We start from the raw sequence: 16,880 nt of genomic DNA, 5'->3' as shown, positions 1-16,880 counted from the left end.
CAACACTGACTGAACAAGCCTCACGGATTTTTGGAGACCAGGGTATCAAGCTGGAATATAAAATGCTCCCAGAGTCATTCAAAACTGAATATTTTTCTATGTTAATTACTCCTTTAAAAATATGGCTTTAAATTTATCTTTATATTTTCTTTTCTTTGTTCATCATTAAATGGCCATATTTCACAGGACACTGATCATTATGTCCTGGCCCCCATGCCACCAGCGAGCTCTCCTGGACTTTCAGACCCTCCCAGACGAAACCCAACAGCTGGTTGTTGTGCGCCATCTAGTGGCTACAGGAATCATTGATGCCTGAATGTTGCTTGCTTGTTCTGCATTTTAGAAATACCGGGACACATATTTTTAGAAAATAAGAGAACTGTGAACAGCAATACCAGATTCATAAGACTATTTCCTCCTAAAATTGATATTTAAGTCATTTAATAAGCAATACAAATCTTAAAATGAAGTGAGGGAAATACATAGTACATGCTAGTTATGTGTAACAAAGGTTTAAATGACCATTAATTTAATTACAGTGTGTATGTACTTAAATAGACTGTACATTGCTCCATGTAGGGGAGACACAATTTATGCCAGTGAATAGGAACAATGTACCTGCTGACAACCATGGGTACAGGATTGGGGAGATACATATATTTTTTTCCTTTTTACCACGCCTTAAATAATTCACCATAGGCAAGTGTTTAGTAAAGGTAGTTAAAAGTGTTTGCTCAAATCTTTACATTATTATCTAAACTGCATGGCCATGACAATACACTTAAATTATTTCCAAATTAAAACAAAATTATTTCCAAATTTAAAAAGGCACTCTTTCACACTTCTTCAACTATATTTAATTTACTGTGCAAATTCTAAAGAGATGATTGATCACATACTAATAAAGCACAAAAGGTCAAGTGGTAAAGGTAAAATTAACATGACTTTATCAAAGGAAATTTCTTACTGCTACTTGCTTACCTCCCATAGCGTGCGTACTTCTCATAAGTCATCTGTTATAATCCCAAGCTCTACATTCATTGTTATTGGTCACACAAAAATAACTTACTCAAAATGCCTGAAGCAAAGGTACGGCTGAGAACTTATTAAAAGCAAAGCAAGCCAACCTGAATCCCTCTACAACTAGTTTTGATTTCATTTTGAACAAAAAGTTGAGAAACCTTGCATAGAATTATAAATAGAAACACACCAGGGCTCACTTTGAACCAAGTTTCACTCATTATTTTTAAAAGGACTATTACTTTATAATTTAGGAGGATATGTCTTGCGGAGTAAATCTCTCTCTGTTAAGTGGATGAAGGGATGTGGCATGTCTTGGTTTGGAGTAGGAATTTCACAAGGAATTTGCTGATGTAGTTGTGATACTGAGAAAGAAGGACTAAAGGTAGGATAGTTAGGTGGTTTTTTAGTTACTGGTTAACGAATTAGGACCCAGTTGGATAGAAGTCTTTGGGGTCACATCTCAGAGCCTTTTCCTTTAACCTGTCTTACTTAATACCTGGCAAAAATGGAAAAGCTGAAGGAGAGAGCTAAAATACTAAATGCAAGGTAGGCGGAGAGAGGTTTCAAAGTCATTTCAGCTTTTTAGAAGAACGGACCCAAGTCAACCAAATGGATGTAGACTCATTATTTCCCAGACTTGAAAGGGCATCCACAGCCCTCAGAAGACTGGCTCTGCTCTGTATCTCCCACAAAAGATCAGCCAGCCAGCAGTGAAACATGTCCAGTGAGAGGAAATGCACTACTCCCAAGGGAGGGGCAGGTCAACTATCAACGCAACATTGCGTGTTGAGGTTTAACAAAAAATCTGTATAGGTACAAGGGAGGGACAAGATGTAATCTTGGTAGTCTTTGATTTAGAGGACTTAACAGAGAGAGTCAACTGCTAGAGGACTTAATACTATTTTTACATTTTAAGAGGTGCCCATTCACAAGATTTCTCCCTTCAATTTGTGGTGTGAAAACTTGAAAAGACACAGTGACAAGTGGGACGATATCTAGAAAAAGATGGCTAAGACAACTGAGGGTACCTGATTTGGAGAAATGAAGATGCCAGTGGTTCATGCCGGGGAGGGGCACCAGGGCCAGGGAGTAACAGTGAGAGCTCTGGTTGAACAGGTAGTTGGGGCTGTTCCAGTCAACCTGAAGGTACTGGGAGCCAAACAAGGCCATAACAGGCCACTCGATATGGAGGAGATGAGGACTCTGCCCTCAGAAATTTCACCCAGCTTGTCTTGTGGAGGAGTGAGCTCACTCGTGTAGGAACAATACCTGACCAGGAGCCACCATTGCACAAAGGGGATAAAGACAGCTGCAACCATGGGTGTTGTGAGGGATCAAATAAAACAGAAGACATGTACGTGCGCAGAAAACAGCATCGCAGGGACTTGTTCCTTGTGAGCAATGACACCCAAGGGATTTCCGAAGTTGGGCAACAAAGTAGACTCTGTGGCGTATATGGTTGATGCGGACCCTAGGAGTCTATGATTTCATCTTATTAATAACCTAAGCTAATTAATGATGCTTCAACATTCAGAGTTTATACTGCTTTCAATGGTAATGCATGCATCACGTCTCCCCTACTTTCATTTTTATGTTAACTGACCTATAAGATACAATCCCGAATGTCCTGGGTTTGCTTTCCTCCTATCCACTATGCATCACTTGGATAATGGAACAGAGGTGTCTGTGTACAAATGAGGCTAACATGTATCTCAGAAAGTTCAAGAAATAACTCAAAACATACGAGGATTTACAGAAAAAAGCTTCCTGTTCCTTTATTTATTTTTTTTTTAAAACAGAAATGCTCCCATGAAAAGCAAGTCACGTGACCTGATCATACTTACGACTGTGATCGCTGTTCATTACCTACTGACAGGATGGAGCACGCTTCTTTGACCCTCATGTTTTTATACTCATTCTTGGTAAAGAAATGGTAAAGAAGTTGATTCAAAAATAGTGCCAGAGAGATAGATGAGAACCCCTCCTGGGGAGGCTCTGAATCAATGGAAAGGGCAAGAATCTGGAATTCAGCAGAAAAAGGAAAAGGACTGGGAGCAGGAATGAGAGATGAAGAGGCAGTTTGCACAACGCCTTGAATCGGGAGAGGTATTCGAAGTGTATGTTCTACGTTTGATGAGCAAAAGTAAACTCCAGATCCTGCAACGTGTTTTTGAGTTCAGACAAGCCTCCTACACCAGCACGGCATCACACACACACAAAGGATGCCTGCTCGACGTGTGGACTCACGGCGCAGTCTCTGCCCAGCAACTTTAGAAACCGTCCAATGACATGACGAAGTAAGCGGCAAGGAACGCTGCCTCGCATGATTTTGCTACCTCGGCCAGGAAATGGTGTTCATAGTGGGATCATTTTAGTATATTTTGAGATGTAATACTATTCACAGATCTCAGCGGGAGTCTGTTCCACTTGAAGTTTCCAGGTGGAGGCAGATGCTGGCGTCTGGTGACCCTGGACTCAGCCGGCTTGTCCCGCGGCCCGTAGCTACCAGAAATTACCAGGAGTGTGTAGGAATGATTTTCCCTCTCCTATCTGCTCCCTTGAGCTCCACACATTTCAGTCACCACTTTTCCTAGAAAAGGTAGTGTAATTGTGGGGGTCTCTCCCTACCTTCAGTCTCTTCCCAGAGCCTCCCACTGGGGGCTCCCAACAGGACCCAGGAGCCAAGGAGGCTGGGGATGTGGGCTAAGGAACACATAAGGCACAGGACGGAAGGGGTGGGTAGGGGGCTAAGGCAAGAGTCACTAGGTTATTTCCTGGGTGGGTGGGCGGATGGATGGCGGGGGGTGGACGGTGACAAGAGTAAGTCGTGTGTAATCTCAATTTCTTTCTCTCTAAACTGAATATTAGAAGTCCTCCCTCTCTATATAAAATACCAGTGAAAATCAAATGGAATCACATGAAAATATTTCTTACATTCCTTACAGAGATACACACACACACACACACACACACACACACATATATACATATATGTCAATTTTATATATATATATATATTTTTTTTTTTTTTGGTTCATTTGTTTGGTTATTTGGGGGAAGAGACCAAGGGGAGAAAAACATGATCTAAGTGGTGCTTAAAATGCTACATTTAGGGACGCCTGGGTGGCTCAGTCATTAAGCAGCTGCCTTCGGCTCAAGTCAGGATCCCAGGGTCTGGGATCGAGCCCCACATCAGGCTCCCCGCTCTGTGGGAAGCCTACTTCTCCCTCTCATTCCCCCTGCTTGTGTTGCCTCTCTTGCTGTGTCCCTCTCTGTCAAATAAATAAAATCTTAAAAAAAATATAATGTTACCTTTAAGAGGATAGGACAATTTTGCTCAGCATTTTTCAGTGTGCTTTGCGGACCTTTTAGAATCTGAGAAACTAGACAATGGTTAAGTGACAACACTGACTATAAAAAAGGCTCCATCACTGAGTCCTACCACCGTAAAGGTCCTTAAGACATAGACGATGAACTTCACCATTGCTAAGGTCACTAAGACTTAAGTCTTTTTCAACTGAGACAGGGGAACACACTCCCCTCAGACCGGAAGTCAACATTAGACCGCAGTATAAGGAGCGAGTATAAACCACATTCCTGGGCACTCAGGACCCGAAGTCGAACAGTGGCCCCTTTGGGACTTTCCCCGATGCCCCATCTCCCCCGCCCTCCGCCCCAGCCCAGCGAGGAACTGTGGGACAGCGTACCTGTATGTGTCCTTCGGTGAGCCTTCAGGTGAGAACTTTTTGTGTATACTTTGTTGCATCCCTCAAAATCACATCTGTGGATACGCCGTTTTCTGGAGTCTGGGGATTCAGACCGTCTCTGGCGTCTTGTGCTCTCAATACTAAATGGTGAGATTGAACTGGAGAAAGAAACAATGCGGTTAAACCGTGACCAGCACAGCGCTCCGTCTTCATGCTAGTGACAGGAGACCCCAGCCGTAGCCTGTCGCTTGCTACAGACTCAAGGCCCTACGGACACATTTCCGACCATCCCTTTCTTGGACATGGTTTATTTCTTAATCTCGAAGGCAGGCAGCTTGGCCTGCTTCTGAGAAAACACTCCTCCAAAGACAAAGATATGCTTAAAACAACAAGATAGAAACAAAAACTCCAAAAAATCAGTGGTAAGTGAGGAGATCTTCCTTATCGAAAGAACAATCTGGAATCCTACTGAAGGACACAGAGAGTATTTTTGGAAGCTCAGCTACAGACAGACAAAATGAGGGCATTCCGTAAGTAACACGGGGGGTCTGAACTGCACGTGACAACATAGAAAATTGAGTAAAATCACAAGGTACATTTCAAAACAAGTGAGGTCAGGCTGAAAGAAATGACATCAGTACATCAATAACATGAGTCATGACAAGCTATTTCTGTTCAGTGAAATGCACCTGACATTTAGCTTTTCCAGTTGGTGGTTTTTCATGGTGAGGAATCAAGCACATTGTATTTAAAGATTAGCTGTACCACCACTATGAGAAAAAGTTTCAACTATGAAATTTGGCCCCGACTTGCACAGTGTTTAATCTTAATGCCACAGCAGAAAAACAGGATTAGTTTGTAACGTCAGGTAATTGATTAACATGTACCTCTTCAAACTTTAATCTCTTTTGATTGAGGTAGAAACGAAGCATATGACTAATCGTTTTCGGTTACCCACGAAGTTCTTTACTATGATCACAAAATATAACACAAACGCGATCATCCCTATTTCTAATGTAAAAAATTCACCACTGCTCATATTGGACATATTTTCTTCCAGCTTTTTCATGTGTTGATGCTTTTCAAAATTAAAGTTTATTAGTAAATTACCTCTTACAAAAACCTGAATGACTGAGCAAGAGTTCTTTGAAGAAAGTGACGTTTACGCTTCACTTAAGCCGATTACAGGTAAAGGGAAAACCCCACCCCCATCCCTTCCTTCTCCTCCCACGGAAAACCTGTCATACATTTTCTTTAAATTCTTTCAATTCGTTCCAATTATCCTTACCTATACAAACCTACAGTCACAGAAGCTCCTAACAATGTTTTGTTCTTTAAGAGACATGTAGAGGGGCACCTGTGTGGCTCAGTGGGTTGGGGCTCTGCCTTTGGCTCAGGCCATGATCTCAGGGTTCTGGGATCGAGCCCTGCTCAGTGGAGAGCCTGCCCCCCGCCCCCCGCTTGCCTTTCTGCCTACTTGTGATTTCTCTCTCTCTCTGTCAAATAAATACATAATCTTTAAAAAAAGAGAGAGAGACATATAGATACCATCATATAGTTCCCATCCCTTTGTGGATTTCTTTACACTTACCTTTTGCTCACTCACCATTAAGCACAGTTTATGCCAACACTGTCATTTATTTACTTCAAGTGCTATATCCACAACCCATCTATTCTAAGATGATTTTTTTTCATATTTTGATGTCTCTAAAATCAGATGCTTCTTATACAACTTATGGCTTGTCATAGTTTAACTGGCATAAAATTATCTTTTTGTATTAGTAGTACATACAGCAGTGGTGCATTTTACAATATGTGTTACTTTTAACTTAGATCAGAGGTTGGTAAACTTCTTCTGTAAATGGCTAAATAGCAAATAGTTGGTTTTGACTTTGAGAGTCATGCAGTCTATGTCATAAATCAACTCTGCCCTTGTAACATGAAAGTAGCTATAGACAATATGTAAACCAGGAGTGTGGCTAAGGTTCTAATTAAACTTTATTCATAAAACATGGGTTGTATTTGGGGCCAGTGGTTGATGCATGACTTAGATGAAACATGGTAACAGTCCAGTGAATATTCAACTGAGAGTTTTAAAGTCTATTTCTTAAGCGATCGACATTTAGCTTATTTCTGAAACTTCACTGTAACATTGCTCCAGTGAACTTTTCTTCCCCCTCAATGTTTCCTTCTACATATGCGCCTTTTAAGTTTTCAATGTATCTTCTCACTTGTACAAATAACAGATTCAGCTGCCAAAGCTTTCTATTATTAGCTAAGACAAAATATAAGTGGTGTTTTTCTACTTGTGCCTTGAAGAGTTTATGACAAGATCTTTATTAGTAGAATGACAGAAAATACGGGATGGCTAAGCCACTTTTTCGAGCCTTCTTACGAATCAGTGTGGATTTGTGGTTTTCCACATAACTGACTCAGTTGTGGTAACTGGAGCCTATTGTGAAAAAGTCAAAATAGTGTGCCTGGCCCGCCCCACAAAGGAACAGCTTTGGTCGCTCCCGCCAAAGTATGCTCGGCCTAGGCTGGGTTTCTGGTGAACAAAACTGTACGTGTGGAGATAGGACAACAGCAGTTCATTTCTTGAATATCTAGTCATGAAAATAAACATGGATCTTGGTCCTTGGGGGCCTCAAAAATAGAGATTTCTGTGTCATGATATGTTTGACATCTTTTAAATCAAGAGAAAATGATATGGTATCTATTTCCTTCAAATTATAAATTCTATAATCAGAACGGTGTGTGTTGTGCAGTACTTTCTACAGACTAATAAGTATAAATATAGCTATGCGTAATCACATAATACGTTGTTTTGTCTGCAGTTTATTTTAGCTGTTTACTTTGCCTTGTATTTGTATATAGAGAGAAAGTAAAAAATAAATCTGAACTTAAAACCTAGTAAGTACTAAGCAGGTCTTTAAGGGAACAAGGAAGTGAGGCTGCTCTACGGTCCCTCTATCACGGAGCCATTTGGCAGATGGCTAAGGAAGGTTAAGGCCACGGAACGGCATGATAGTACTTCACCAAGACTCCTGAATTTACACCAAAAGAAAGACATGTTAGGGTACGGCCTTAATGCTATAAAACTTCACACATTGACTTTCTTCATTTTAAAGTAATATATTTTAGGATACTATGAAGAACCACTCCCTCAAGGTATCTATGCAATAAACATTTTTAAAAAATTAAAAATGTAAGTACCATGGACAGCCACACCCAGCAGAGCTAGCTTGGGTAAAGTTTTTCCCTGGCTCCCCTTTTAAAACGGTAGAGGTATCCTCAGAAGATGCTGAAGAACCTTTGGCCAGGCTGTGCCTTTCAGAAGCACTTATTTGATCTTTGCAGAAATGTAATAAGAGGTGGGCTGAGGTAGACAGAGAACAAAATGGCAGAAGAACCTAAAGAACACAGGAAGATGGGTGGACACTCCAACTCCGTGCAGGACTGCAGCTATGTTGGGGGTCCACGCAAGAACCCACAGATGGCAGGCACTGGAGGGGGAAGACAATCAATCAATGGTGGGGGTTTGGTCAACCCAAGTTCATGGCAGTCAAGGTACTGGGGCCAAGCATCTCTGGAGCCTAGAACACTGTGGGCATTCCAGCAATGTTTGCTAAATTGAATGAATGAATGAATGAATGAATGAGTGTAGTAAGTCAAGTATTCCTAATTTTTAATTTAATATTATCAATCAAGTAATTAATCACTCATTGGTTAGTTAATCCTTACTAGGATTCTTTTATTGCAAGTCTTCAGATAATGGTCACTCAATTCTTCGCTCTTACTCTCATTTCCCTAAACTTCATACTTTAAATACTATATAAAAGGTGGCTACTAAGTATCAGAGAGTCTGGGTAACCATTAAAACCACATACACATAAGTGTCTCAGTTCTTTGCCCTAAATTCCAGAGGACAGCATTCTAAAGCATTCCTTACAATTATAATTCTCAGGGGAAGGCCACTGAGATCCCTCAGAACGTGTAGAGGATGCCAGTGAGTGAATAAAAATCCTCCCTTTGATCCCAGCAAGCATGTGTTGAGCAGGAGAGGGTGAAGAGTGATCTTACTCTTGCGATCTCCTCCTGGCCCATCTCACTCCAAGGCCCACACGCGTGGGCATTCAGGAACAGAACAGCTATCATTGCTCTCCGGGTGCGTCTATTCTGCCCTTTCTATGTTCTCTGAGCAACGTGCCCTTCGCTCAGATGGCCCTTCAGGTATCCCCAAATAACATGCAAACCGGTTCTGTGCTTTCAAAGCTGGTCTTGTTCCAAAGGTGGAAACGCCGCATGTACCAACATAGGATTCTTCCAATAATCCTTCACAGTGAGCTGACAGGATGAAAATGGGAGGGCCACCTCCGCCGCCAATGTGAAGGCATCTGCACGGTTCACAAGAACAATAACTAAAGGCCCACTCCCTTCCCCAGAAGGTTAGACCATTTGGAGTAGTGAATGAGCGCCAGAGGGGGTCTCCTAGGCACTGCATTGTAATAATGAGATCTAGAGAGAACAAATGAGTGAATCATGACTTCAGTTGCACAACAGTCCCGCTTGGAATGGCAAGTTAAATTAGAATTAAACCCAGAGAGGCTGGAGAAGTCACATCCAGGAACAGCTCTATTAAAATAGAAGGCACTACATGGCTGCCATGAATGAAATTAAGGTTAACTGTAATCAGCAGGTAATAAAAGACCATTTGTCACATGTGACCTCAGTGTGATGAGATGCCCTTCAATGAAATTGAAGTTTCTATAGGTGCTTAAAGAAAAAAAAAAAAAAAACCAGGACATTCTTCTCAGGCGGAAAAGAGAAAGAGGACATGCATATCCCAAATTTTCAAACAAGAGCAGAAAACAGTGGAATAGCGCGTGGTTTCACAAGTTCACAGGTTCACCCTCAACTGGGAGGAGCAGGCTGCAGATAACGTGATGGCTGACAGTTACGGAAGGCCGAGCACACACAGGCTGGGCTCTAAATGCTTTCAACTTCAAAGCAACTCTGCGAGGTCGAGGTGATTGGTGTCCCTCGCTTAAAGATGGGGAAACCGAGGCAGACAAGTGGAGTGGGAGGGTAAGACAAAGTGGGCGGCCACCCTACACCCGGATTCGAACCCAAGCGGCAGACTCTAGGACCCAATCTTAGTTATTACTTCCTACGGACTCAGATTCAGGTTAATATCATCCAGCACAAGAGAAAACAGGAGGGGCTCCTGGGTGGCTCAGTGGGTTAAGCCTCTGCCCACAGCTCAGGTCATGAACTCAGGGTCCTGGGATCGAGCCCCACATTGGGCTCTCTGCTCAGCGGGGAGCCTGTTTCCCCCCTCTCTGCCTGCCTCTCTGCCTACCTGTGATCTCTGCCAAATAAATAAATAAAACCTTTAAAAAAAATTGGTAAAACAGGAAAATGCAACAACATAATCTGTGTCATTTAAAGTTTCCCCCTCATTCAAGGATAGGAAAAAAAAAAAGGGTAAAAACATAAAAGCATTCTTACATGGAGTCTGCTATAATAAAGTGTATACTTCTTTCTTGAGAATTTTAAGGTAAACAGCTTTATAAATGCTGCCAGTCGAGGCAATCAGTATCATTATTTACTATTAATCTACCTAAGAAAACACTTGCCTGAGTTGCTGTGAAAAAAATATTTATTGCCAAGGTCATGTTTTTAGAAGGCTGAATCTTCCAGTGGAAGCCGATTCTGTCTTCCTTGACCAGCACCGCCACAGAACTAGGTCTTCCCCTGCCATTCCTGTTTATTAACCATGATACCGAAAATGATTTTCAATCAGCTGCATGCCAGTTACCTTAAGGGAAGGGGGGAACGTTCAGTCTTAAAAATCTACTTTGTACCGTTTTCGAACGTTTGTCTTCAAATTATTTTGAATTGGACAGAACATAGTACTTACTGGAATTGTAAATTACTTTCTGCCACAGGATACATGTAAGAACGAACTACTTCCTTGTTAGCAAATCAAACACCATGTTGGGAATGAAATATCGAGGCCAGAAGCCAGAAAAGAAGTTGATGAGACTTTCAGTTAACCGAGGCATTACAGAAATCTTGGTCAAAGAGCTTCTGTTTGCTTGCACAAGCTAGACATTTGCATTTTTTTCTTTTTCTTTCTTCCCCACTTCCTTTCTTCTTCTTTTTTTTTCTTTTGCAGGCTTTCTCTCAGCCAGTAGATGGCTCTCAGCAGCAGCAATCTTTGTATTAAATCTTGCCACATGATAACCGATTCTGTCTAGCTGCTATCAAACCACATCAGTGTCTTTCCTAGGATATTAACTGGGGAAAAGGTGCTATTTAGATACACTCCCTAATTCCCAGAAGCTACACCTTAAGGCAGCACAGGTTTACCAGCGTGAAGAAATCTTTCCTTCCCCCTCTTTTCTCTTGCCACCTACGGTTTCCTATGGAAAACTACTTCTGATAACAGATTGAAATTGTCAGATCAGCAGTTGCCATCCTTTCCAGAAGCTGTGATGAAGGCATCAGACCACTTCACGTTCAAATCTGGATTCAATAAAAATATGCCACTTTCACAAACTGTAAATCAAGAGTAATACATTCACTAAAACAGGTCAACAAGCTCAATCTTACCATATATTCAACTAGATTTTGGCACTTTTTTTTCATACGAACAGAATATGTCCAAAATGTAGTTCTAATTATTGTTTTGTGTTAATAAGGAAAATTTCCTGCTAATTACAGATAATAGGTTTCCGGATGAGCTTTTTGGGGGTGGGTAGACAGACTCAGTGTATCACAGTTTTTACTTAAATATAGCAGCTGCCACTAAGTGTTCTTCATCACTTGCTAGACCATTAAAATACTCAAAACTGCTACAGGCTTATCTTTCTGCTCTTTTTTTTTTATTCACGGTAGTTTAGCCAGTAAGTTCAGAAGCTGCAATAACAAAATTCTTAAAGATAAAATGGAGGAAAAAATGAACCTTTAATGGCATTAGCTGTGATTGGTTTTATTTTCATACTTATGATGAATTCAGATTACAAGCCGAGAGGAGCTAGTGTGTTAACAGAAGAGATCCATTTTCGATAAATAGTATCTACTCAAAATAGTTACTTTGGGGGAACAAAGCATGACTTGCAAAGACTTTACCCCATAAAATCAATCCATAATACAAGTTGAAACAAGTGTGGATTTCCGAATTACTCTCGACACTCAACACTGAACAGAAGACACATCACGTACTGAAATGTTCAGATGAACTTGCTGCAGAATTTCTTCAGAAAACAATGGGGTTTAAATTATGTTTTATGCCATGAGGTGTAGCTGGATGGATCATTTGAATCTTCCATTTACTAAGTTATTATTTTAATCTGAATTTTTAAAACATTTTTATTCTAGTTCTTAACATAAAAAGTGTTACTGGTTTCAGAACCAATGGTTCTGAAAGTGATTCATCAGTCAGTGTTCCATCAGTCTTATGTAATAGCCATTACATCATGTGCACCCCTTAATGTCCATCACCCAGTTACCCATCCCCCACTCTCTGCCCTGCAGCAGTATTTTCATCTGAATTGAAGACAGGCCCTGTCCTCAGTTTGCCTTGAGCCCTACCACTCGAGGTTGCCTTGAAAAGAGTTGCACTTTCCATTTATTTTACTGGTGCAGCCCTTGAACCCATTTGATCTGGAGATCCCCTAGAACCGTGTTAAGTTAAAAAAATAAGTTCTAGCTATTTAACTGAAGAGAAACCTTGAACTCCTCAAGAATGCAGATATAATCTTCGGCGTCCCCCCCCCTCCCCCGAAGCGGGCACAGCAACTGATGCTTGAAAGGGTGAAGGGAAAGGAAGGAAGGAGTTTGGGGAGCACAGTCAACCCTGGGAAGACTTTACTGAAATGTTGACACTGGAGTCTCACCATAAAGGAGTTAGTTTTTCTCTATCAGAAGGATCTTATTATCAGGCAGATTCACTAACAAGATAGCCTTATGGAGGTCCCCCAGGTAAGTGCAGTCTAGATAAAACTCTTGTGTTTTATTTTTATAAATTTTTCAAGATTTTTACTTATTTGAGAGAGAGAAAGCGGGCAGGCATGAACGGGATGGGGAGAGAGGCAGAGGGAGAAGCAGGCTTGCCGCTGAGCAGGATACGGGGCTCCATCCCAGGACCCTGGGATCATGACCTGAGCTGAAGGCAGACGCTTAACCGACTGAGCCACCCAGGCATCCCTAAAACTCTGTGTCTTAAATACTAAAATATATCTAAAATGTTTCAAATATACAGTTCTTGTGAGATATTATAATGCAACCATAAATAAGCTTTTGAAGTGACCACCAAAACAGGCCTCCATCTATTTTATGCTGATCATTAACCAGGTCTATGTTACTCTAGAGATTTCTTTTATTAACACTGAAATTATATCAGTTAACTATCTGGTACTTAAGCTTACATAAATTATTGAAACAGTTTTTATTGCTCGTAGGGGATATGTAAATAACAAGACCGAGTAGGTTTCATTGGTAATGTTGCACTTGAGTTTTTGTTGGCCAGTAAGGCTGTCTGGTGTCACAAACAGGCATTTCTCCTAACATCAAAATAGGATGTGCTTGAATTCTGGAGAAAAACAAAAATCTTCCCATTTGATGGAAGCAACATTTTACTTTTTAATTTCCTCTCCTGAAAACTTTCATCTTCAAATACTCTCCCAAATTAATGATGAAAAAATAAGAAAGTATATGAAGGTGACCCACATTCATATTTGAAAGACATTTGGAACATGAGGAAACAGGCTCAGCAGGTTGATGAATTATCACATCACAGCCACACAGCTAAAGACTGGCAGAGTTGGAACCAGATGCCCAGCTTCCTAACCTCTCAGGCTAGGACTTTTCTACTCTCCAACGAGGTTGTGGAAAGATCTGTGTCTAACTTTTACTTAGTATGTAGGAAAATCTGCTTGGCAACACTGATATTCTTTTTTTTTTTCCCCCTTACCAAATAGACTAAAATTCCTATCCTATTTACTTTTTTTGCTTTGGCTGCCAGGAAACCCAACCACAACAGCCTAGGATTTGGTGTGTTTATTTTCTACCTTAATTGTGCAACCCCAACCCTGAACTATATAGTTTAAATTTTATATAGTACTTTTAAATGTGTCTCATAAATTTCTTTCTGCACTAGGTGGACTATTTAAGTTAAACAAGGAAAACAAAAGGGCACTATGGACTTAAAAACAGAGAGAAACATGTTGAAATTTGAATCGGGGTTTTAATATGCAGAACCCTAAAGTTTCATGATCAATAAGCTCATATTATTAAGAAAAAAAGAAAATGAGAATCTTACTTTTTGTTGCTATTCTGATAGAATACAGCAGAGACCATAATCTAAAAATCTAGCTTTGAATTATAACTTATAAGCAATGGTATTTTAGACATTTAATCTCTTTGATTTTCAGATGCCCATAATTCAAATGTGGAGCTGTCAGAACAATTAGCCAAGAGTCATGTAAACCTAACTCAACATCTAGTACATCTTTAATACTTCTTTTTTTTTTTAAAGATTTTTTTTTTTATTTATCTGACAGAGATCACAAGTAGGCAGAGAGGCAGGCAGAGAGAGAGGAGGAAGCAGGCTACCTGCAGAGCAGAAAGCCCGATGTGGGGCTTGATCCCAGGACCCCGGGATCATGACCTGAGCCGAAGGCAGAGGCTTAACCCACTGAGCCACCCAGGCTCCCCCATCTTTAATACTTCTTAACCTTGGGCTCCTTCTTCCTTTTTTGGTTAATAACTTTACGATTTAATTCACATAACCTGTAAACTGTACAATTCAGTCGCATTCCTTACATTTGCAATGATATGGAACCAGAACCTCTGCCTAGTTCTGGAATATTCTCATCACCCCAAAAGGAAATGCCATACTCATGAGCAATCACACCACCTTCCCCTACCCCCAGTCCCTGGTGACAACTAATTTATTTTCATCTCTATAGATTTGTCTGTTCTGCACATTCAGTAGGAATAGAATCATGCAGCATGTGGCTTTCTGTGTGTGGCTTCTGTCCTAAATTTAGCATAAAGTTTTCAAGGTTCACCCATATGGTAGCTATATATATCAATACTTCATACTTCATTCCTTTTCATAGCTGAATAATATTCCATCCTAAAGATCACACTTCCTATTAGCTGATGAGCTTTTCAGCTATTATGAATAGTGCTACTACGAACATCTGAACATTTGTACAGGTTCTCACGTGAAGGTGTTATTAATTCTCTTAGGTATGTATCTAGCGGCAGAATTACTATGCTAGATTATATAGTAATTCTAGTTTAATATTCTAAGAAATTTACAAACTGTTTTTCAAAGTGACTACAACATTTTGTAACTAATTTCACCAGCACTGAAAATTGTACTATCTCTTCATCCTCACCAAACATTGTATCTGTCTTCTACACTTTAGCCTTCCCGGTGTGTGTATCTCATTGTGGTTTAGCTTTGCAATTTCCCTAATGACTAATGAAGTTGAGCATCTTTTCATGGGCTCATAGACTGTCGATCTTCTCTGGAGATAAGTCTATTCAAATACTTCACCTATTTTAAAATTGTGGGTTTTTTTGTTTGTTTGTCTTTGTTTTTATTGTTGTTAGATTTCTGTCTATTCGAGGATCCAAGTCTCCTAACAAATATATGATTTGCAAGTATTTTCTCCCCAATCTGTGGACTGTCTTTTCACTCAATCTCTTGCACATATGTGCTGATGATGAAATATCATTTGCACTGTTGGTATTTTTTTATTAGGCTTTTTCCAACTGAGAAAATCAGTAAGATGAGAGAGCTTAATTTAGTAATAGTCGGCTGTATAGGTATTTTTCATCTTAACAATGTTGATTCAATAAAATAAAACAAGAGGGGTGTCTGGCTGGCTCAGTTGGAAGAACATATGACTCTTGATCTCAGGGTTGTGAGTTCAAGCCACACGTCGGGTGTAGAAGTTACTCAAAAAAATAAAACTGAGAAATAAGCTGAGGGTTTTGGAGGGGAGGGGAATGGGGGGGGGTTGGGTGAGCTGGTGGTGGGTATTATGGAGGACACATATTGCATGGAGCACTGGGTGTCGTGCACAAACAATGAATGCTGAAACACTGAAAAGAAATAAAATAAAATGGAAAAAATATTTAAAAGCCAAAAAATATTTTCTGTGAGTTCCCCCTAGCAAAGCAAGTGGGCATCAAAGGCATCCTCTAGGAGTTTTATAATCTGGTGAGGTGTAAGACTTGGATATTTATCTAGCTCAAGCAGGTGAAGAAGACGCAGACCCCTGCTGGCTGGAGGACCTGCCCAAGTCTAGCCTCCACCCTGTAAAGATGGATGTGGATTTCTGGGAGGCTTATATTTTCAGGGCTACCTCGTACGCTAGCATTTCTCCTGATGCTAGAAACAGGACATTCTTCAATCTTCACATCAGGAACAACCACATAAACTCACCTGAGTGTTTAAAATCCCTTTCACTATAGATGTCCAGAGGCTCCTGGAGCTTTGGCTTTCTATTCCTAGTGTTCTCTAGATTTGCAGAATGCCTTGGGCTACCTCTGTGAGGCTCACTGGTCCCATCCAGCCTCAGGCAATCCTTCCTCTCCCTGGTCCTCTTGCTCCCTCCTCTTTTTTCTGGTTGCTGCTCCCACCCTCCATCTCATCTTTATTCAAGAGAAAAACAACACATTCCTTCCCTTTGTGAAGGCAGAGCAGCTTTCTCCTACAGAAAGCCTTGGGGCTACTGTTATAGATAAGTCTGTGGTTGGGAGGTAGGTGTGGGCTTTAGCTTCCAGTCCACCTCCAAGCATTTCTAAGGACACATTTTCCACACCAAGAGAGTTTTGTTCTGGAGGAACTTGGTGACAGCTGTTAAGATAATAAACATTTCTCCAACTTATTATGTATGCAAATCATAATTACACAAGCCGTAAAAATGATATGTGGTAAAGAGAGGAATAATTAAGTACTATGGGATTAAAGGGAGAGAGCATTTAATTCTGGTTGAGATCAGGACAAGCTTAATGTAGGATACCAACAAGTGGGTCTTGAAGAATCGTGAGGCACGGCCATGTAAGCGGTAAGGAGGAAGCAGACGAGAAGATGACAATGGGCTAGGTACCAACGACTTTGTT

At 40.7% G+C, this 16,880-nt stretch overlaps 1 protein-coding gene across 4 annotated transcripts in view; it reads right to left on the bottom strand.

Annotated features, from left to right (window-relative positions):
- The window catches only part of KLF12 (Kruppel like factor 12), a 435,792-nt gene that overhangs the window by 24,337 nt on the left and 394,575 nt on the right, over positions 1-16,880 (bottom strand). For all 4 annotated transcript variants that reach the window (XM_013047135.2, XM_045080634.1, XM_004775054.3 and 1 more), the window contains one exon: positions 4,731-4,888. In XM_013047135.2, the coding sequence (XP_012902589.1) occupies positions 4,731-4,888 (158 nt within the window). The remainder of the gene's footprint in view (positions 1-4,730; positions 4,889-16,880) is intronic.

This window comes from Mustela putorius, unplaced genomic scaffold (assembly GCF_011764305.1).
Source record: "Mustela putorius furo isolate JIRA1106 unplaced genomic scaffold, ASM1176430v1.1 tig00000480_pilon_pilon_pilon, whole genome shotgun sequence".
Lineage (NCBI taxonomy): Eukaryota > Metazoa > Chordata > Mammalia > Carnivora > Mustelidae > Mustela > Mustela putorius.
Note: the sequence above shows the minus strand (reverse complement) of the source record. Positions and strands in the feature narration are given on the sequence as shown.